Source organism: Symphodus melops, assembly GCF_947650265.1.
Source record: "Symphodus melops genome assembly, chromosome: 16".
Classification (NCBI taxonomy): Eukaryota; Metazoa; Chordata; class Actinopteri; order Labriformes; family Labridae; genus Symphodus; species Symphodus melops.
In genome coordinates, this window is record NC_136706.1 from 17,359,880 (window position 1) to 17,384,194 (window position 24,315).

The 24,315-nt window shown below is 39.3% G+C and overlaps 1 protein-coding gene across 2 annotated transcripts in view; it reads right to left on the reverse strand.

Moving 5' to 3' along the window:
* The window catches only part of LOC306836524 (leucine-rich repeat transmembrane neuronal protein 4), a 100,225-nt gene that overhangs the window by 70,389 nt on the left and 5,521 nt on the right, over window positions 1-24,315 (reverse strand). Inside the window, exon 2 of one of the 2 annotated variants that reach the window (XR_013780788.1) lies at window positions 19,841-21,462. Coding sequence is in view for 1 of the 2 variants with exons in the window: in XM_079363657.1 (XP_079219783.1) it covers window positions 19,904-21,462 (1,559 nt within the window). In the remaining variant the exon portion in view is untranslated. The remainder of the gene's footprint in view (window positions 1-19,840; window positions 21,463-24,315) is intronic. The other variant, XM_079363657.1, reaches the window with a different exon arrangement.

The window sequence follows — 24,315 nt, forward strand, 5'->3', positions numbered from 1 at the left end:
ACTATGCACACCAGTTAGAGTGCAGAACCTTAAAAGCTCCAAGATCTCAGACCCACACAGCCTGGGAGTAACTGGGGATTATATGCTGGGCGAAGGAAGTTAAAAACGAACTCACCAAGCTGTTACACTGAAACCACAGAGAGCTGACAACCTCGGCTTGTGTACGGGACACGTTCCTTCTTGGAGGGATCATCGCAGACGTGGGCTTCCCGTGGAGAAGCTGTATGAATTACTCTAACTTAAACAAAGCTAAAGTACACAGGTGAAAATGTCCACATCTAACTCGCAACACTTTTAGTTTGTCACCCTAAAACCTAAAGGAATACCATCAGAAATATGCGCAAGGCCTTTATATCTCAGTTTAAAGCAAAATGCCACCAAGGCCTCATGTAATACGTTGAAGGCTATCACGACTGAGGTTTGACATTTGAAGCATTATTACAGGGGAGAATGGTGAGAGAAAGGGATTTTTGGCTTATGGAGTGTAAAAAACAACTTCACCTTAACCCTCCACAGGTCTCTATTTCAGACCGTGTCCAACCCCATTGGAAATAAGAGGTCAGAAGTGGGAGGCAAAGAAATATAGTTTTTGGACAGAGAAATAGAAAGAAAGAGAAAGAACTGCCAACTGATTTCGAGTAAGTGCAGCAAAGATACAAGATGACCTTGATTCACAACTAGGCCATCTTTACAGACAAGAAGTTGGAAAGATAAAAAAAAAAAAAAAGATCCCTTGTGATATCTATCCAATTATGGTTCATCAGGTAAAACGCAGATCTCTTTCAGAAGATTTTCACCTCAGTCTATTATAAGTAGTATTGACTTATTCTCTCTTCACCTGGTGAAGTACCAGTGTGCGAACTCTTAAAGGTAGAATATGTTGCACTTTATACATAAATATAGCATGAATCAAGTTTATCTTTTGTAAATGTCTTTCTGAGTCATGACTGTCTACAATGTGTGAGCAGAGCTAAACTCTTTCGTGCAATCGAGATTGGTGGGGGCCACCAAACAGCAGTTTCATTTGGTTTCATGCTGGGACGCTCAAGGGCGACGTCTACTGGATCAAATTCACATTCTATCTTCAACATTCATGATTACAAAAAAATCTTAAAGAAAATGTCGGAAATACATCTTTTTTTCGCCAGACAGACTTTATTCATTACAATTCAGTGAGTTCTCTTCCAAGCATAAGTGAGAACTAAAATGGGTAGTAAAAGGAGCGTTTCACCATTGGTATATCTATAATGCACCGTGTAGGATTAAACGCTTGGAGTCGTTCACTCCACATGACATTTATATTTTTTCTTCTATTCTTCTCAAACTTATATTAACTTGTGAAAAAAATGTTTTTTGTGCCAACTTGTTTAAGAACTGTCTGCTAGTGTTGTCTTTTAGTATGTAGCAACTGTGACAGTATATGCCACAGTTACTAACATATGAGCTAAAAGAAGGGTTCTATAGAGCATCAGATTTTAGACATTGTTCAATGCAGCTTTAAAATAATCCTAAATCAGAATGATTTCCACTACAAGTTAACACATTTAATAACATGTATGTATTAACTTGTTCATGGTTAACCCATTTCTTTTAATACATTTGGTAATTTTCGATCTGCTGCAATATCTCTACTTTTGAAGTGGAGTATATAACCTTTTCCCCACAAGAAAAGCCAGAAAAACCTGATGTGTTAATCATGTGGCTCATTATAAAGCCAGCATGGTGCATGCAGAATGTCAACAGTTAGTCTTGATCAGTATTCACAGTGCAGTCATTTTCAATGGTCATGGCCACTGGTGGAATAACTGCCTCATTATTCTGGGCACAGAGCGAGTGGGCCGGGCCTCTGCATCTCGCAGCGTCATTAAAGTCAACATCTTTGAGCACAGCAACCTTTGGCCCTGGTTACTGCTGCTGCCATGGTCTGACGTCCCGCCACGCTGGAGGACAGCATTTAGTGTTTTCATGTGCTAGTGTTTGCAGATTAGTGCCGTGATCCACACGCAAGAGGTGCAGCGCTCGGGGGGCATCGTGCCATCCAGCTGCAGAGTGACCACCTGCATTGTGAGACTCCCGGTATATCTCTGAAGACAATGTGGGGCAGGCAATCTTTGCCGCCTCCAGCTGGGCTTTTGTCTCGTCCTCTAGTGGCAACGCAGGCAACAGCACAAACAACACTAGCATTGCCTAAGCTGCCCTCAGCCGCATCATGGGCTTGTTTATCACCTCGGAACATATTGTCAGGATTCGGTCAAGCCTTGAAAGACGGAAAAATCGGACAGAGAGTTCGAGAAAGGGAGAAGTAGACACAAATTTACTAGGAGGAAAATGAGGGAAAGCATTACAGAAAGAGCAGAGGAGGGAATGGGAGCATCAGAAGATTGGCGAGTGTGTCATGGACGGGAGAGACTAATTAAGGAAGGCTGGATTAATTAGGCTTCCAGTCTGCCTGCCTCTCATACTCCCACTGAGCTTCATGCCAGCACAGGCCCCAAACAGACTCCCCAAAGCCATCCCAGCTATTGTTCCACTCATTTTCTATCCATTCATTGCAATGAGTGTTTCCACTGTCAATGCAGGCTACCATGGGATTTAAAGCTAGTCTGTCTATTTCATAAATTACAGTTAACACCTGAAAAGAACAGCCATAACCTTACACAAATAGATTAGGCTTGCCACCACGAGTCACGTTGAATTAATGATGCTTGATTTATTTATTGTTTATCTTAAAGTTCTTTAAAGTTAAGAGAAAACGCGTCATCTTGTAATGATGCCAGTTATTCAACTTGTATTGTGAAATCTTTAAAGGTGTAAAGATGTAGGATTTATCAATAAAAAAAAAAAATATATATATATATCTACTGTATATACCTACAATCTACTGTATGTATATGTATGTATGTATACATACATACATATACATATATACACAGTATAAAATAAGCAAGGTAGGTTAAATAACCTCTAATATTTCCAAAAGTATTCAAAGCCTTACAAAAATCCTTAATTTTATCGTAACAGTCTTTCGTGGTGGCTGCCATGAGAGAGCAGCCATGTAGGGTTTAAAATCAAGACCCCACGAACTGAGACCAAGACCGGAGTGCTTCAAGGCCGAGACAAGACCAAGAGCATAAAAATATCAATGAAAAATCATCATCTTGAGTCCAGCGGGAGTATACTCACCTAGTCTGTAACACTGGGAAGGATCCAGCTGTAACCAGAGGATAACAATCTAATTATGAGTGAAGTTATTTGTTCGTTTTTCTTCTCATCATAGTGATTTTAAAGGGATACTTCACCCATTTGCATGAAGCTTTGTATCATTAGAAACATGGTAGCAGTGTTGAATGGTTGTGAGTCCAGCCCTCATTTTGCCCTGAGACGAGAAAAATGTGTTTTTCTTTGCCTGGTAGTTTTCTTCATGTGATGCAATATGACGCTTCAACGCCATTCAACACTACTACCATGTTTCTAATGATACACAGCTTCACGTAAATGGGTGAAGTATCTCTTTAAATAGTAGACACTACTGCCATGACAGCAGGCGTTTAAAGTTGCTATGGAAACACCAAACATTAATTTAAAGACCATACGGAAGCAGGAATTGCTGTACTGGTTCCCCTGGTATGTTTCAGCCGTTCATCTTGATGGCGGTCAAGGGTTGGGGTGGAAGAGCAGAGAATGCCTCCCATGGTTCCCCACCAGCCTTGATGTCATCTTTTGTTATTGTTTTGCTTGAGATCCCTCTGGTGTCAGCATTGACAGAAGGAGTTTAAAGGATACTTAAACAAATAACAAACAAAAGTAAGATTTTGCTGCATGTATGTAGTGGTGTAGAAGTAAATACTTGATACTTATTATACATCTCGGCATCATCAGCATCTCAACAGTGCAACGGAAATGGGTGAGTGATCATGAAGCCTTCTCAAGTTTAATCTCCACCTTATTTACACTTTGCACTCAAACATTTGTTGCCAAGGAAATGAATATAAGTCCTTCATGATGAAGAGGCTGAGAGGGTTCATATTAGTCCTGGATAGCAACAACTAAGCCTCAACATCATATTCTAGTGATGCTTTCAATGACTTTCTTATGCTGCTGCCTGATCAGAATAAAACGACAGAGCTTAGCAGAAGAGGAGGGATAGGTTCAAAAATGTCCATCCAAACATTTGAATCCAAACCTAAACAGCCACAGATAACAAAGGTCAAGTTAGGCCATCGTTTTGACGTCATTGGGAAAACATTTCACTAAAAGCCTCTTTTTGGTGGTCTCAGAAAATAAAGTAGACCTTTGCAGCTCCTCTTGGCTCTATGTTCAGGGTTTAGAAAAAAATACCTCCAATGATGGGAGACTTTGGCAGATCTGTCTGTTTCAGGAAGACAGCGTTCCTATATTTGGCTTGGTTCTGCAAATTTCATAAATCCATGTAAGCCCCCTCAGAGGTGAAAGTAAAACGTCAAATATCCAGAGGAAAAAAAAATTAATATTTTTTTAGTCTTGTAGCACTAAAATCTGACATCAGCGATGAAATGTGTTGCAATGTAGGTGGAACTTTCTAAAGACAATTAGGTCATTTTCACAGTTTGATATTGGATTCTGATCTCTTCCTTTATCGTTCAGGGACTTATTTTTACTGTTAAATGTTGATATGCTGTATATTATCTGATTGTATTAAAGGTAGATTTACAGTACTGTGCTTATAGAATGTGTAGCATGCACCTCAGCCTTATTGCAGGTTAAGTCTTTTTCAAATTCCTTGTTTTTGTTTTTGACCTTTCCAAAAAGCTGCGGGCAAACACATTAAGCAAGGAGCTCAGGCTAAGTAGATCAATATTGGAATTTGATTAAATCATGCTGGTAAAATTGAATAAACTTGGTAACTGATTTAATATTAGTTTTGTTTACAACAATAATTCTTTAAATAATTACGGATTGTAAGAGATGCAATGAAACCAGATTTTCACAATTCATATAAGGGATTCCTAATAATGTTGTCGCTATACCTACATTTTGACTTTGATACTGATACCAGGTTTTGTATTATGATACTTAACTTAAGGTACAGAAAGTATACACCATGCAACAGTAGATTCTTTTTTGAGGGTCTTAGCTTTGATAAATTGTGCAGAAAGGTATGATAAAAAAACAAAAAAAGCTGATGTTGCCATTTCTGGCCTGATTGACACTCCAGCCTGCAGCTAGTAATTCATTCTGAGAGGGAGGCACAAGTGCCCCTGCTCCTTCTCCTTCGCCCAGCACAAGTTTATGATAATCCTAATAAATTATGATGTGCTGCACAGACATTAAAAAACTCTGATTGGCACTAAATCAAACAGGCTGTACCTCTCAGGTCAGACAGAACTGAAAGCAGGACCGTGTATACTTTTCCTCGCTCTCTATCTACACTCCCTAACTATCAATTTCTCTCTGTCCTTAAATCCTAAAATACTCCTGGTCCACCTACCAATCTCACTCTCTCTCTTCTATCCTCTTGTCTACTCCTATCTTTTGGCTCCACTTGTAATTTTCCATTGCTTTGCTGTTCCCTTTCTGTAAAAGACCTTACCTCCTCGCAGCGGACTTGATAAATTCTTGTGACAGCGTAAAACACGAAAAACTCAGACATGGAGTAAGGCCCTCAGAACTCTGAGGGCCAGATTTACTAAGATCTCAATTAAAGAGTACTAAATTGCGTGTTCATTGCAAAAGTTTGCACGTTTGGCTTGTGGGCGTTTTGCGGATGAGGCGGTAGTATTTTTGTCAGGCTTTTGTGTGTTCTACTGGTTTACGTCACAGAGAGTTTGGACCGAAAGCTGGACGACTGCAAGCACAAAATACGTGTTAGTGAGAGGCCAATGAAAGTCCAATATTTTCAAGTAATAGCAGATAAATATGAATATAACAAAAGGAAAATGTGGCTGATAAGAAAACCTCGGTATTAAACGCGGCCTCTCTTTTCTTCCCTATCTCTTTTTAATGAATTGTAATACATTGCGAGTCCTCTGTGGCACTGGTGCTCAGTGTGTGTGCCACTCCTGCCATCGTTGCGCACCAGAAGCTGGTCAGCGCTGTGTCTGATCAGACATGAATGCCATGGCAACAGGTATTGAAGTTGGGGATACAAGCATGGTGAGCCCCCCCGTTCAAGCGTCCCACAGCGCAGCAGCAGGGGAGGGGGCTGTAGAGTGAAGAGACGAGTGCGCTCTGGAGAAGCGCTCTGGAGCGCACCAGAGACACGCAACCCGAGAAAAGGAAATGCCCAGTTTAAAATATAATGTTGGCGAGAAGAGGGAAATAGGACGACAGTGTCAATGTTGACATTCTTTAGAATGCAGACACTGTGAATGTCCAGTTACAGTTTAATGATGGTGTTTCTTTTAAACTATTATTGAAGCAAGATCAAAATAAATACCATTTATTTTTCTGTCATTTAAACATGTCAACACGTCTTTTATTGTGCCTATGTCTCCTCCTAACTGCAGAATGCAGTGCATAACACTGGGGCTCTTGGATTAGCACGTTCTTTTCAAAGGTGTTAAATTCAGACACCACCGCAATTTTTGCCTGGCTTGGTAAATAACATTGCGTGTACTAACTTAACTTTTAGGGGGCAAATTTTAAGCTAAGTCTTGTTCGCCCGATTTTGACAAATGCCCTGCATTGGCCCTTCTGAGACAATTAAGTAAAAAAACTACAATCCCCTTGCCTTGATCAAAAATAGATGAGAAAGAACTCTACTTAAGTGTTACATTTGATGGAAGTACATCTATTCGGGACAGAAATATGGGAATGCAAGATTTCAATTACTGCTGGTCAAATACACCGATATTTCAAGAACACTTCTGCATTCTGCAAATAACCTGCTCTCCTGCTCAATCTTTCTTTAGACACAAAAGGAATCTGTTATGTCACAGTGGAGAGGCTGCATCCTAAAAACAGACATGCATATGCTGCAGAAGTGAGCAATCCAGTGGCTCAGCACAGAGTTGAAGGACAATGGCTGAGCTGATTAAAATGTTCTATTTGCATTAATTGTGATGCACATCCCAATCTAAATGTCCACGTTACAAAGGGCACACCCTCCCTCATGGCGGGATCAGCGAGTAAATCACATCCCCTGCAGAATGTTTTAATGGTGAGGGAAGTGACCCTATTCATTCCCAGACAGACTGCATGTTAATGGTTATAATCAGTGGCAAAATCGCAGTGGGGATCATAACTCAAAGGCTGCACATCAGATAAGAGGAATGACTGAAATATCAGACACACTACAGATGGAAAGTCAGTCTGCTCATGGTTGTCCATGATTTTTCTTCACACAGACAAGTGTGTGACTGGGCAAAGAAAAGACAGGAGAAAGATCATTGTACCAATAGAAATGCAGCTTTTGATCCTAAGTTTTTTATTTATTTATTTCAGAAATTGAAGCGTCAGCAGCATTTTATTCAGCATCATTTAAAAGATACTAATACAGCAGATCCCCACAGTTGATGAGCAGCAACAGTTTTTTGGAGAAGCTGAATTTGTGCCAAAGACACTAAAGTGTGGAACATGTTAAATGTGAATAATTTAAAGTGTCATTTTTCAAATTGAGGTTGTTGTTTTTTTTTTTTTATCTGTCCCATTTAGAGACTTAAGTGTACATTGGCAGAGGTCTGACTGCAGATGCCATTTTAAGACTAGCAGGAGGAGATATACAACTGAATGTCCTTCTTAACAAATGAAAACGTCCACAATAAATTAGGCTGAAAATCATACAGACAGCATGAGTATGAGTCCAGTAAACATATAAATCAAATTACAAAGTTGCTCTGTTTTTGTGGTTTTGATAGAATAGAGAAAAAGACTCAGATCGTCCCTCAGTTAAGTTTATCCAAAAAGTAAGTCAATATACTAATGTCAATATTTCAGGTAGAGGCACTTGGCAGGAATGAAATGTTGGTTTTGGAGGCTAAAACTGGGATTTGACTTCCTGTCTCATACTTCAAACAACACCTATTTTAAAAAGGTAGGCTGCCTTCTGCTGGATGGAGACTCTGGTCTTATTGGGCAAATTTAACAAACAAAGCAGTTTACACCCCAAAGGCTGAATGACTACTGGGTTTAACCTCTGTGTTCTTCTTGTGATCTAGCAGATCCACAACCATTGACATGTGCACTCATTTTGATGAACTTGCATGCATCTTCTTTTTTTTCTTTCTTTTTTTTTACTGTGGGTCCCCTGTTTTGAGGGAATCTGTTGCCTTCACCTAAACATAACTAGACAGAAAAAGACAAAGTCTCAACAATTCCTGACATTTTTTTGTCTGTGTGTATTTTTGGATGTCTACAAGCTTTGTAATGTAAAGTGACATGTGTCCTGATACAAAGGTGGCTCAGGAGTGTTTTGCACTCGTCCCTGTTTTTTTTAACCTTTTATGATCATCATTATCAGTGATCTTTTTATCACTTCAGGAAGACAGGCAGTGAATACAGAGCAGAGTCCTGGTCCATAAGTAGCCTCACTAGCTGCACGACACAATCAATCCTCAACATATCCATTGTCAGTTTTGTCAATACAGAGCTTTTATTACCTTGCTAATTCAGTCAATAAGAGGGACCATTATATTTTACGGTTAAAGATGGGCTTTAAATATATGATGTTTGTTTCACGGAGTGATGCGTCCAAGGACAGATATTGCTCAGGTATGTGTGTTGAGCAGCTAGTGTCCTGTAGTCTCCTGTTGGAGATGTGGGACGTATTCTTAGTACAAGTTTATATTGTGTTCCTCTCTGCTCAGACATTTTTTTGAGTCTGGAATACTGAGGTGAAGCGGTTTGAGAATAGAAGTCATCAATCATAGAAGGTGCACTTTTTCTTGCAGTGTTAGACAACCTGCATCCGGGGTTGATGCAGTGAGGCCACAGAGTGGGATGCTGGAGGTTGACAGAGACAGGTAATTAACTAAAAATAATATGTGCTTGACACAGCAGAGGAAAGGGCTTAAAAAAAAAAGGAAGAGGAGACACAACGGGATGAAGCCTCCGAGAATATCCAACCGAAGGAGATGAAGGTTGTTTTGTATGCAGGCATGAGTGGAGGCAGTGCATGTAGCCAGGCTGCTCCGACACCTACTCGCTGAAGAGGGATCAAACTTGAAAGGCATAGGAAATTTCATTAGATTTTCAGCATCAATTTATTTCACTCACCCACAGCCCCTTCATGTGAGTTCTTTCTATATGCAGCATAAAAGACTGGCAGAACATCACAGCAGTATCAGAAATGTGATGTCTGATTGCTTTTTTGCGCGTGTGTTGTGATGCTTGTTGGACTGGTGCAACGTGTAGAAATGTCAGCAATGTTAGCCTCATGCATCAAGCATTCCCTTTGATTTGTGTGTGCGATGTGATACGTTTGAATGGTGTGTGAAACAAAAGGGGCTAAATCACGCAGGTTTGTTTCAACATCCTCCACCAATGAGAGTCTCACTAAAAGCTCATTGAACACAGAACAACAGCTGAGAGCAGATCAGAAGTTTTACAACAAGACAAACAACACATAAAACCATTCATAGCTTGATTTCAAACGACAAAGACAACCGTTAAATGACAGTTGAAATATTCAGATTTAAAGGGTTGAAATCACAGAGCGTATGAAGACAGATAATGTGACTCTGCTTTGTCTCCTTCTGTGAAATTGAAGCCAGATAAAGAATATGTGCACATAGCCTAGTATTGACGTGTTGCCTCTACTCTCAACAAAAAACACAATTTACAGATGGAAAGATACTTTAAAGGTACAATATGTAGAATTGTATTAGAATTTGACAGTAAAGCACGACAGAACGTTGGATGATCATTCTTCTTCCTGCAGGAGCCGTATTACTCAGCAGACCATTCAATCAGGACTTTACAACCTCTTTTTTAGCAAGAAAATAAGAAAAAAAATCACATAAATTAACATGATGCTGTCTACGAAGTATAGAAATCTATTGACAAGTATATTGATTTTATTTTATTTTTTTTTAACCCTTGTTGATTCTGTTCGTTTCGGTGAGGTAGACTTTGAAACGGAATCACCGTCAGTGATCAAGATGCTTTGGCTTCACATCATATTGTCCATTTCTTTTTCATACAGTCTATGTGAGAGCATCCAGATTTTTTTTATTTTTGTTTCTTTTCTTGTTTTTTTTTTTTTATTATTATTCTCGTTCCAGTTTATTTCGTGACGTACAATACCCTTGTCTCTTGCTTCTCATCCTTTGCACCTTGCGTGTCAGCACCGCCCTGGTTGAACTCACCTGCGTCTTGTTGTCCCCTGATTGTCTCTGGGTATTTAATGCCTGTGTGTCCTCCCCTCATGTTTCCAGTTTGTTGTGTTTTCCTCTGCGTAACCTCGTCTTAGGTTTTTTTTTTTTTTTTTTTTTTACCCAGAGAGTTCTTCATGTATGACTTTTGCCTTCCTTTTTGACCCTCCCTTTTGATTTCTCCTGTTTGTTGGTTTTTTTGGTCTACCATTGTATCGAACCAGACTAAATAAATCTGCCTCTTTTACTTTTCCCTGTGGAGTCTTGCTTTCGAATCCTTTAAAATGTCTTTGTGCCACTACATTAATAGGTCAAGCAAATCAAGAATGTGTTTAACAACGTTGTCAATTATTTATTTTTTTTTTCCATTTGGTCTGAGCAAGGAGTTCACATTTTAATTTTCAAATTACAAACAGCATGATAATCTGTGACGTGTTGTTCTATGACCAACCACTAAAATCCCAAATACATTCACGTAGAAACTTTTTTTTCCATTACTCTATTAATCAAATGAATACCTACCTCAGATGGTGTCTTGCCAAAGGACACATCAGACACATCGCTGCAGGAGCTGGTGATCGAATGCCTCACCTTATGGTTAAGAGACAACCAACTCTACCGACTGAGCCACAGCCATTTCAAAGCAGACAACTGAAAGTGACAGTATCACTAATCTCAATGTAAATGAAAAGGAACAATGCTAATCTCAATCTGTTGCATGGATTATGTGCTTGTGTAATCTATGCACTGAGGCATACTAATACAATGTATTTTAAAGCATCCATATCCCTACAAACAAGTTTGTAAAAAAGTGCCCTCAAACACAGACAACCATAACCACACAAACAAACATCCTCCCTGGTTCATAGCAGCTTTAATCTGACCACTGAGGAAAACATGCCAATCTTTTTCTAGGCCTTGCCTCAGACTTATTATCTTACTTCAAAAAAGCTTTGAGCCATCGCCCATCAGAGGATGGACAGCTGTCTGTGGACAAATGCCTGTGCGTTTTTGTGGACGGACGCCTGCCAATCTTGCTGTCGAGCCTGGATGACTGCCTGATTTCTCTGGCTTTCTAACTGCTTCTCCTGTCCGCCTGTCCGACTCTCCATCCTGTTCGACGTGCTTCTCCTGCCAGGTTCACTCGCCTACCTGTCTTAGTCAACTTCAACCCAGAGTGCCAGTCAATCTTGAATCTGCTGAACAGTATGACGTAAATGCTGTCAGTACCAATCAAAGCACAAACATCTCCTGAGCTCAGAGGAAGGTGGGAGCGTTTCCTTTGACTTAATACCACATTTTAATGCATCCACCAACAACTCAGTTAAATCCAAGGTTTATTTTTAGAGGCTGCCAAAAAGAATTGACGTATTCATCAGCTAAATAAATCCAGTGCTTACTTAAATTAAGCCTTTGGGCTAAATAATGTATTCACCTTTGTTTAAGGTAACTCTAACCTTGAATTTATTCTGTTAGCCAATCAATACATAATTGTGTTGTTGTTGTTCTAATAGGGAATTCAATAAACTAACAGTAAGCTACAACCTTAGTATGGTATAACACCACCACAAAGGTAACTGCAACATCCCACATTTATAGATCTATTTACAAGTTGCATCTGACCAATGACATCACACATCCCATTTTCTGTGTCTAGGCATTACATTAAAATCATGTATATAGGGGCAGTTCCATTAAAGACTATTAATAGATAGGATAGATACAGGTACGTTTTCTCAACTTAGCAGGTACAAGGAGTCCAACAGGAGACTCAGGGAGATGTCAATCATTCACGGTGTGCACACGCCCACACACTGCTGACAAGGGGTGCAATCAGTTAAGTGAAAACACCTGGGGGTTGTACCAAGGATAAAATGCTGGTGAGTCCTGCAGGAGATACAGGGATGTTTTGTTGGAAAGGGTTTTAAATAAGAAATAAAATCAAACGTATGGAGTTATTTTAGTGTTATTTTTGACATCCTTTTCTGCTTCTTTCCTTTGAAATACAGACAGATTTAATAGAAAGATTTGGAAGCACTATTGCAGCCGACATAAATGTCAGTTCATGTGCTTTTGTTCTTCAGTGAGGAACAGAATGAATAACAGGAATCCTATGGAGACAAAGATCTGTGGTATTTCTGACGGTTAACGCTCCGTCCACCCACAGAGAACTGACTCAGACTTAAGCCTCTCCCCTCAGTTTTTGTAGAGAGCTCCTCTTAATTACAGCAGTTGGTTAATTAGGACGGGATATAGTAACGGAAACTCTTCCTAGAAGTAATGGAATGAGAGTTTAGTTTCTTGAAAGATGCAGTACGAGCTTGACACTAGGCCCCATGAAACCTATTAAATAGAAATATAAAATTGATTTTGCAAGGCAGAAATATTTCCTTCTGACAGCGGCGTTACGCAAGGATGACAGGCTAATTATACTACACTCATTGTCAATTCATTAAACGGCACATCATTTTCTGCTCAGAGTGAACAAGTCTGCACAACTTGAGCGGAAGTGCTTTATTCAACAGTGAACATTGCAAAGATTAAAAAGAAGAGATTAAACGTGGACGTCAGTAGGTTGATTTTGTCAACTTTTTCTTCTTTTAATAGACATCTAGGCGTGAACAGGCATCGCTTTTGAAGGTTCTTCGAAGACTATTCAGATGCAGGCCAATCCTTCTTTACCGGTTAACAGCACTCTTGTATTTTTTCTGTGACGTAAGTTTTTTGTTTTTTTTTCTCAAAAATTGATTTAAAATATCCTTTCGGATACCAAAGGACACAAATTAAAAAAAAATAAAAAATAAAAAACAAAAATAACACATTTTAAGGGAATTCACTTTGCAAGAGATTGGATTTTTCATCATGCACTAAAATATGTTTTCCTTTTTTAGATCTAAGTTATTGACATGTCTTTTGGGGTCTCACAATTCACAGAAATTAGCATAGTGTGATAAAGCTATATACTGGGTGAATGCTGCACATTTTCTCTAACAGGGAGATTTTTACATTACATGACAATATCAATGTTTTTTTGCAGGATGAATGCTAGTTAAGGGACAATTTTTTTATTCCTTTTTTTAAAAGTAGGAATATACTGTACAGCTGAAGACATACAGGGGCCAAGTAAACTGCAGCTCCGCAGTGATATTACATCTTAAGCAGTTGTCTTGTGTCCGTTATCTGGGATTCTTTCATTACAACAATTTTTAAAAGCTGTTTTTTACCGATATGTCATTTTATTTCATCTATAAGGTTGGCAGAATAAAACATATAGCTGTTGGTAGTGAAGCAAGTAAGAAGTGATATAAAGGGCAAGAGACCAGTGCAAAACAAGTCATGCACAGCTTTAAAAAAATTGCTTTGTACGTGAAAAGGCCAACAGGGGGAAAATAACAATAATTGCTGAGCATGTAGGTACAAAGTAAGTACATCAGCTTTGAATTGAAAAAGATTTAAGATGAGTATCACCAATGAGTAGAACAGACAACAGAGACAGTGCATCAGGAAGCTTAGCATTAATGATGCACTTGGGTTGCATCGAGAAACCCATGAGGGAAAAGAAAAGTGTCTTCCCTCTTTTCCAGGTAATGTAATTGCTGTATTGGTGATCTAACACCCTCATTAAGCATGGATCAAACGGCGGTGCAGAAAGCAGCGCCATGGAACCAGAGTGTGAAACAGACAGGATTAGCGGATGAGAGAGATGTTCTCTCACGCGCAGTGCATGTTTGAAGTCTCCCACATGGCTAATTGTCGACTGAAGACACAAGCATCAAGAAGTCCAGCCTCCCCACTGAATAACAGATAGCTTGCTTGCCCCTGGCTAGCCTCCCAGTGTTTGTGTTGACTTTTTTTTCTGAGGAATTACCAAAAAATGACACCATGACCTTGGACTGTAGAAAGAAGGGAGGGGATGCAAAAGAGGGGAATGCAAGATTATTCAAAAAGGGCCTGTGCTGCACAAAGGCACAAGAAAGGCCTGCACGATATGAGAAAATTATGCGCAATAACATTGTTTGATATTGTGTTAATGAAATTTGAAAACGAAAGAAAAGTAATGGCTGCTTGAAAACTTTAACTCACAGTTTCTGTCTGTATTCCTGTTTAACAGGACACCTGTGTTTGCAACATGTCCGTTAATGCATTTTAAAAAGTGTTTTTTTTTTCTCCAATAAATTGGCATCAATTAATCTAAGAGCAGCTGACAGCCAGCTTTAGCTTCATCTGACTCCATCACGATGGTGTGAAAAAATGGCCATTGCACTAAGGCCTCATTACAACTGGAAAGATGCTCCCATACTGAGTGGGACAGCGCTGCTTGACTACATTTGAATTCAGATATTTGTAATGATAAAACAATGATTAACTTGTTCCGTAAATATTCATTTTTTTATGGAGCTAATGAGGTCACCTATGAGCTACCTAAAGCTCATTATTTTATTTCAAAATTGAATGTAACCAGTAAGGAAAGTACTCTCTGCATACAGTACAACCATTTCGACTAAGACTAAACTTAGGTTTTTCATTTTTCAAAAGCTAAGTAATGACATTTCTAATACAACATTAAAAATCTGATCAATTACTATTACCTATTGAAAATCACATAGATTAATCCCTGGCACCCATAACCTGACCCATCAAGCTCTTTCTGACAGCGTCATGCAATGGGTAGATATAGAGACAGTAAACCTTTGTTTGTACTTTCTCTAATTTATATTTTTTACAAATCTTGGTTTAATAATCTGGGTTTACAATTTTTTGTAAACCTGCTTTGTATTTCTAATTTAGCGACAAATTCTATTGCATTTTGCTAGAATTCAATATATCTGCATGTGTCTGAGAGATGGTGGAGTCTCATTTTTTGAGACGATAGCTTGCTTTGATATTTTTCAAGGGATCAGTCTATGTGATGGTATGATTCAGGGTCAGCGTGTGCTAAGTGAACCTGGAATTTGATCGCTCTTTTGATCATGTGGAGAGACTGAGAGAATTCCCCCAGCTCTGCTGTGCACGGTTTGGGCAGTTTCTGTGGACCTCAAGGATTTCCTTACACAAAGCAATGCAGGACCGAAATAACTGCAGTTTGGCGACTTTGTACTCAAACAAAGCCTGAGAAATACCCTTTAGTTTTAATTATTCACAAAATTCGTTTCCAGAGAATTTAATGCATCTTTAGACATTTTGACCCTTTCCATAATAAACAGTAATTGAAACCGGTAAAAAAACAAAATATAGCAGTTTATTGTCTTAAATCAGCAGGGGCGTCACAGACTGTGAGCCAACCTGCTGCTAACCTATAAGCTCAGCTTGCTTTTCACATAATTTAAGATCCAAATGCCTTATTGCCCTTATCATAACTATCCATATTCTATTAGATCTCATTAAAACAACAGTGGCACAGCTTGGAAGACTAAGATAGCAGTATTCTAGAAAATCTGTGTCTAGTTTGTGTATTAAGTGTACAACTGTGTGGTCAATGTCTTCTTTAAAGATTGTTTCGAGTGGTTTCAGCCCTTTATTTACAGCAAAGGATGGTGGATAGAGTAGTAAATTGAGATAACAGAACGGGGTTTGAAATGAAGAAGAAGTTCAGAGAGTGCAGAAATGCAATGTAAGCTCCTCTACTTCTGTCCACAAAAATTACCCGAAAATCCTTAATGGGATCTAGAAAAAACAATTAGATGGTTTAAGACAAAGGTGGTATGGTTTTGGATGTCTGGGGTAGCCAAAGTTTTGTGATGTCAAGGGATGTCACGAGCCAAAAAGAATTGGGAACCACTGTGCTAAGAGTAAGTATTTTAAAAAGAAAAGTGAGATATGATTAAGTAAATAAACGACTCGAAAATGGGAAAAAAAAAGGAAAAAAAAAGAAATTTGATTGGAGACACAAGGTGAAGAATGGGTTATGAAAAATATAGAAAAGCAAGTAATGTTTCGATACGTGATGAGATGGTAGTGGCCTTAAATTTTCCAGACTCAAGACCAGGTCAAGTCCACATCCCATAAAGGTGTACAGCTAGAAAGGACAAAAAAAATCAAGGTTGATTCAAATGAAAAGAGAGAAACTGTCTTTTCAATGGGAAGGTTGGAGTGGTGTAAGAAATTGAGGATTTCACAATCCTCGAGCAATCCACTAAAAAGGCTAAAAAACTCATCAATGGCAGGTGGCCCTGGGGGCTGATAAAGGACAATCATGAAAAGAGGTCCACGGTGAGTAATCGTGATGTTACAGAATTCGAAAAAAAGATACGTTAAGAGTGACACAGGAGGAATAAATAATTCCCAATCAAGAGAGATGAACAGACCTGAGCTGCTTTATAGCCTGGAGCCCGAGGACAAAAAAGCAGTTCTATAAGGTGGGGAGAGAGCAGCAAGGTACTGCCGGGTGCTGTCAGGTGATTTATATCCATGCGAAAGCAACAAAATGTAGAAACAAGTTCGGAGCACAGTCTGAGATGAACTCAAGACTTTCTGGACTGCTGACTGATAGTTCCTGTCTTGCCACTGCAATGTTTTAAGATGGGACAGAAGCACAGATGAGATTAGAGAGTATGTATTTTCAAAGGATATCTCAAGGAACAAAATGGTGGAGCTCACATAGTTGTAATATATATATGTAACTGTATCTTTTTGAAATACAAAAAAATCTGTTGATTCTTGATAAAGAATCTCTTCATGTGCTTGCTTGTTTATGAATCACTTTTTTCCCCACTGTGTATCACACTCTGTAATGTTAATCTGGCCCCGCTCTTAGCATGGTTTAATTTCTCTTTGATTTGGCTCACAGGATAAAAGAGTTGGCTAAATTGCCAAGTTCAAGCAAGTCAAGATAAAAAGGCTAATGATGGACGCAATGATTCCAATGGTAAACAGCAGGCTTCTATCTTGCACTATTAGAGAGGCAGGGTTATTTTGTGTGAGGTCCCCTATTAGAAGAGAGGTGGACCATATCTTTTGAAAAAAATACCTCCATGACCCATGTTTATAAATGGTAGTCTCAGCCAACTGCCATTAGACATCAGGACTGAAAATTGGGACTGGCAGTCACTGATTTTATCCCTCTTAATATGAATGGAAAGCAGTGTGACAGAATCCTTACACAGCACTGTCCACAGCCACTCATTGCACATTGCATAGTTACAGTATATATGGATTTCAGGATTATATACAAAAATGTAGTTGGACTTCCTTAAATGTTTTCTTTTTGTAAAACAAACCCTAACATTGACCTTTGACAAAAAGTGAAAAGATAAGAGAAACCTTTATTCATCCCACAATCGAGACATTTACAGGGTACAGGACTGAAACCTAAGGATTCTTTACAGGAGACTAAATCAAACCAACATTTTACAGTCTTGTCTCAAATGACCCCAAGCCCAATTTAAAATGATGATCAAAGCTCAACCAATATGATTATAAGATTGTTTCTCAATGTATTATATATTGTATTATGTATTATATATTTGACTCTAAACAAATGGAGGCATCACAATCTATTTTAACACGACATTCAGTGATATCACTCCGCCCTTTAATGATGATATAATTCTTGTGGGCAGCTGTCTCCTGCTGTGTGCTTTGCAAATTAACTGGCTAATTATTCAAATTGTAGGGGGCAGCTGCAAGAACATGAGCACCTGTTCAAGCATCTAAGATCCCCTAAAACAATTCCTACCCCAGTTAGAATTATTTAATTTTATATTTGGGGTCAGCACTGTAAAAGTCAAGACATTACAATGGATTTTTTTTAAAAACATCTCTCTGTGGTTGTGGTATGAGATAATGTGTATGCCAATCAAATCTAGCCACTGCATTCTGTGCAAATTGCAGGGTTCAGATCATACAATCCACATGTCAGGATGACATGAAATTGCTTGTAACAACATGTTGGCTTGATAACAGCATGGGATGTAGTTTTGAAGCCACACAATATGTCAAGGTGAGGTCATGTGAAAGTGCTCTCATTCAAATGGAAGATGTTGGCAACGCAAATGGTAAAACAGTGACTGACATTCTAAGGTTGCAGCATCTTCTATACTTCATTCATCCAGCATCACTGTCAATGTCTTATATTTAACAAAAGTAATGTGGTGCTGTCGGCTGAACACGCACACTGCAAATAACAAAATGGCAGAGTGATTTTCTGGTGCCTCTACAATCGAACCACAGAGAGCACCCCGTGTGCATTGCATCAGGTGAACTGCCTTCAGGAAAGCCAGACGGTCAGTAACAGAAATGGAGGAAAAAAATGCGTGGATCGAGCCCTCCTACTCCTCCGACTCGATGTTTAAACCTCCGTATTTACAGTCATTCCTCCAGAGAAAACCTACCAGAAATGTATGCCACAGAAATGCTGCGAAGAGCCAGGAACTAGACACAGCTTGAGTGGGCAGGTAAAAGAGAGCTTGTCCAAAATGTGCCACATGCCTTTTGGATTTCAGTTTTCAAAGATGGGCTACCTGATCATCCAGATGGACTAATCTCTTCCTTCGCCCCTCCTAATAAAACATGACCAGCTAATCAGTGATTGGAAGAAGAAAAATAAAAACAAATAAAAGAAACTGCTGAAGCGTTTCTCAGCTGGAGCTTCGGAAACTCCACTCAGCTGTGGAATAATGTATAACCAAGAATATTACAGAATGCCATGTACACAAGAGTATAACAGCGAAAGAGAAAAATGTTTATCCCATATTGCGTTGGCCTATAAATGCTGTTTTGAAGAAATTCACTTGTCTGTGTCTGAAGCATTTCAAAGGATTCCCACTCCTTTCACGGTGATCAAACACTACCTTTTTCTGGATGAGTGTGTATTTCACAAAAAGTGTATTTTTCCCTATTCCTGTATAAGTTAATGTGTGGACGGCCAGTGAGAGCATTGTTCCACTTTATGCGTGACAAACAATTAAAGCTTATGAGTAAACCGATGAGGAGCTTCGGCAACTCAGTGTGCAAACGAAAAGAAGAAAAAAAATAAAAAGACAATGCTATGGGGGAACATAAAAATTAGGTATTTTGTAACAAATACCTTGAGTCACAGCTATGTTAAAAAAAAGTGTAAAACAATCATCTGAGAGGAAGCTCTCTTCAGTGACAGGACTCTCTAATAGCATTCATATCTTTTGTCCATAAGTGAGCCTTTTTACCAATTCCCACACAAATACTGCTCATCCAAAAAAGAACAGCAGTAGAGAACACACAAAGCATATGTCAAAAAAAGAGGACCTTAACAAGCATAAATGCCTTATCGTAAATAGCAAAGCTTAAGCTCAAGATTTTGCAGAACAGAAAAATGTAATCAGACTCAATTATCTGTATTTCTGTACATCCGGTGCAAAACAAACATTTGCATCTCAGCAGAGATTAAGTTTTAAGTGAATGTGTAAACACCCATCTGAAAACAGGAGTGATCTTGTTAAATGCTAAATGATGGAGATACCACCTTTATATATACAAGTAATCCACAGGTACACAGTATTTACCAAAACCTGCTGTGTAAGACTAAGTAATCAAGGAGCAGTCTTATCATCTATCAAAGCAGTGTAAATAATTACCTCTGGTCCTCTTGCTGTGGACAGAGTTTTGTTTAGGAGAAGTGGCGGTGGTGTGGGTCATACCTCGCATTCTCGGGAGCCTGAGATAGTATAGGTGCAGGGTCCGGTCCCATTGACAAGCACATCCATGGCCTCGGAATTGGTGGGCTTGTAGTCCACATAGTACTCCTGCAGTGGGGAGCTCAGGGTGCGCTCCGTCTCTCTTGCTTTCTTGCGTCGTTTGCGAGCTGCTGCCGAATGCTCCTGCAGCTGCTTGACGCTGCTAGGGTAGCGCTTCCAAGACACGTAGATCACCAACAGGATCATTGCAACAGATAGAAAAAGGGCAACACTTCCAGCTACAATCTTATGGAAGGAGACAGGCTCCAAGTCTTGCTCTGGGGGTAGTGCCACTGGAGGGGTAACAGCTGAGGTGGGGCCCCTGATGGATCCCTCCCCTCTTTTCCCTGACCCAGTAGGTAAAGACAGAATGGCTGGGTTACGTTCAGTTTGCACAGGGACACTGGAAGGGGTTGGAGGAATACTCACAGTGAGTGTTGTCGCTGCATTTGATTGACACACACCAAAAGCTTCAACAGCATCTAAAACTTTCTCCCCCTGGGCTTTCTTGGGGGAGGCACAGATCATTGTGGTTTCCTTTGCCCCTCTGAAGTTTCTTAGCCAGCCCACTAGGGGACAGATAGCAGGGCCACAGTCCCATACATTCCCAGCTAAGCTAATTGTAGTCAAGGAGATCCAGGCATCAACCACCTCTTGGGAGACATTGGTCAGTTTGTTGGAGTCAAGGTTGAGGGTCTGCAGGTTTGGTAAGCATTGGTAAACTACAGCATCCACTTCTGTCAGATCATTCCCAGACAGATCCAGTTTCTGGATGGAGGCCCAGGTCCAAGTCAGACCTTGGCTCATTGAACGAATGCGATTCCACTGCAGGTAAAGTGCTCGCAGATTGTACAGGCGAGGAAAGTGAGAGAAATTGATCTTTGAGAACTGGTTATGCTCCAAATGCAGCTCAGTGAGCTTGACTAGGCCTGAAAATGCATTCCGAGTGATACTGCGCAAGCGGTTGTAACCCAGGTCCAGAAATTCAAGATTTCTACAATCTTGGAACAGGCGCATTGGGACAGTTTTTAACGAGTTTGAGCGCATGTGAAGGCTGAGAAGCTTCCGTAGGCCCTGGAACTGTCCAGGTTGCAAGGCTTGCAGTTTATTGTATGACAGGTCCAGATTTCTTAAATTAGGGACTGGGTGGAATGTGGTGTTGTGAAGCGAGGTGATCTTGTTCGAACTTAGGATCAACTCTTTGAGCCTGCGGACACCTTGAAAGGCCATTCCATCCACAGAGGCAATGTAGTTGTGGTCCAAGTAGAGCCAAATGAGATGGTTCAGACCAACAAACTGGCCTGCTCTTAGACTGGCGAGGCTGTTGTACCGCAAAGACAAGCCTTCACAGCCTCCTGAGAGATTCTTGGGGACATCGCGAAAGGCGCTTGACTCACAGTAGACAATTTTTCCATCACAGCGACAGCTCTTGGGGCATGGGCGCTCACTCAATGATGGATTTGCTGCCAGCCACACCTGCATCAGGAGTTGGACCACTAGCCAGCGACGCCGCAGAGCAGAGCCTATAGGGGAAAGGAAGGGTGGAGAAAAAAAAAAGTAAAGTTAGAAAGAGCTCTTTGAAGCCATTTTAAAAAAAAAACCTAAAAAAACCCCTATTAATTTCATTGTGGTTAAAATCAATTCAAGCTAGACACTGAGTAACTTACTCTCCTTTCCTTATAGTATTTTTTAAGGATAACTCACACCAATATGTATCCCATTCCTTCTCTTTAGCAAAGGGAACATTATGTACAGTATCTGTCCACAACCATGACTGGATTTACAGCCAAACAAAAGCTGTAGCCAAGCAACCTTGGCAGTTGGCTTATAACATCTTAAGAGGCACTCTCAAATAAATAGCAAGTATCAAAGCTTTTGCATTTTGATGCTTTTCTTTGGATTCTCGTTTAACATTCAGCACAAACAGCAGAACTCTATAGTAGTTTTAGCTTGTATTCAAAGTGATTATGAAACACTTATTTACATTTAAACATTTTGTTGCATGGGGTCATACAGTTAAAGAAAAGGATTTGAAGAGTTCTTCACTTGAACTGGGGCCTTCCAAAAGTATTTCAGTAAGAGAAGCAAATGGTTCTAGTAAGGGGATATGTTCAGGTATATATTCATGCATGGCCTTTTCATCATTATTATTATTATTAGTATTATAATATTAATAATTTAGTTGTTAAATAATCTGTTATTAACAGAAGTATATTTCATCAGCCTTGATTTTTTCCAATGCACTCATGTTTGAAAAAGTTTCACAAAATGGCGTGACTGTTGATCATGTGAATCATGTCCCCAGATGGCTCGAAAAACCACGAGAGATAGATGAAGAGGTTAAAAGAGACCGGATTCTGAAAACTGCATTACTTATTTTTCACATCAATTTTAATATTTGCAAAACAGACGGCATGTATTTGTCAGCTTTCCTGACACCAATTTGTTCCAAGTAAAAGTGACAGTGTCTAATCAGAGAACATTGTGTCTTGTTCTGAACTTGAAGGTGAAATGTATGACTCGTTACTCAACATGATTCAATCACAGCAATTTCTGAAGTTCCATCGAAATGTCTTTTAAAATTACAATGCTTAAAACTTGCAATTAAATTGTATAAATGACAGACATGTTCATGTGCTATAAACCTTCTCATTTATTGCAACTTGACTCAACCTTTATTGTCAGTCATCCACATACAAATGGAGCACATAGCTAAGCAAAATTATATTTCTCACAGACCAGGAGTATTGCAAAAACCCAAAACCTTACAAATCAATGACAGCATTATTGTCATGGTTTTGTTTCTGTGTTCCGTCTTGTTTTAGTTTTCATTCTGTCCTTAGTATTCTGTTTGTTTCCTACTGTTGATTGTTTCCCTTGTGTGCTTTAATGTTTCATAGTCTTGGGTTTATTTTCGTCTTCAGTGTGTTTCCCTGTGTACTCCTATGTTACCTGTAAGTTTATTTCCTGTGTTGTGTTTTAAGTCTAGTCTTTAGTGTTTCCTGTTTTATTTTGCATATCTGGTTTTGCTGGTGTCAGCGTTGGGTTTTACTTTGTACATGTCCTTTAGTGTTCTTTTCTGGTCTTGTGTTCTTTGTTCCTTGTGTTTCCCGCCTGTGTAATTGCCCTGATTGTCCTCACCTGTCTTATTAGTCTCACCTGCGTCTGATTACCCCATGTCTATTTAGTCTCTGTGTCATTGTCTTTTGGTCTGTGCTCCTAGTTGGATGTTGCCCTGTGTTCTTTGCTCAATGGATTTTCTTTGTTTTTCTTCTTGTGAATTTTTGGACGTTTAGGATTTTTTGAGTAACTTTTGTTTAATAAATGGGTCATGCTCCTTGTTTTTCTATTTCTGAACATGACAATTATGATACAGAAAGCAAGACTGCAATGTGCATTTAGCTGTTTGCATTGCTATTGGATGAAGATGTGAACACAGCATGAAAAGCAAATGTGCATTTTCACTGAAATAGTGAACAGTTTACTAGAGCCTGACAGATTAATCGGCCAGCCAATATAAACGTATCCAGTGACTGTCGGCATCAGCAGTCTGTTTTTCAAGTGAAATAGCATTTGATGTGAGTTCTATTGTTTTACACTAGCAGATCTCTTTCACTAGTAGAGTGTACTATATGGAATACAGCAAGCATTATCAATCTCCAGAGTGTCAAGCAGTGATGCACATACATGCAGTTACTTTCCTGTTGATTGACCATCCTGTCTCCATTACAAATCTTTTCTCTAATGGTTTGATAACTGCATCTGGGGATCAACTCAATACATTTGTATAAATATAGAAATTATTGATAGCGCTATGAAAGATGCTGGCCAATATATCGGTATAGGATTTTTCTTTTACAAATATTGATTATTTGAATTGTCCCTAAAAATCCCTAATAGGTATCGTATAATATTTAAAGTTAACATTGAAAAATGCTCCCTTTGATTTGTTTAACACGAATCACAAATCACCCCTCCCCCCACCCTCAAAGTTTCTGATGTAGTGAAGAAAAACAGTACTGACGCCGCCCGGGTGGCCGCATGTTACAGCAGCTCTGTGCTGCTGTAACACTGTAAATGTCTCTGCTTGCGAGATGAATACAGGATTATCTTATCTTATCACTGACTATGGTGAGAGCATACATTTTAGTTATGTTGACTAATTTACAATGTTTGTGGTCAGTAATCCTTTAATATTCAAACAAATGTAGTCAATAGAAGTTACAGATGTAATGCAATGTCTGTATTGTTAAAACTGAAATGACATGATCTAAGCTGTTAAGATTGATGTCATTTGTGCTGCATGTTTATAATGAATACACACTGACAACGAGTTCTGAAGAAAAGCAACTTGCAACTCTCTCAATCATATCTCT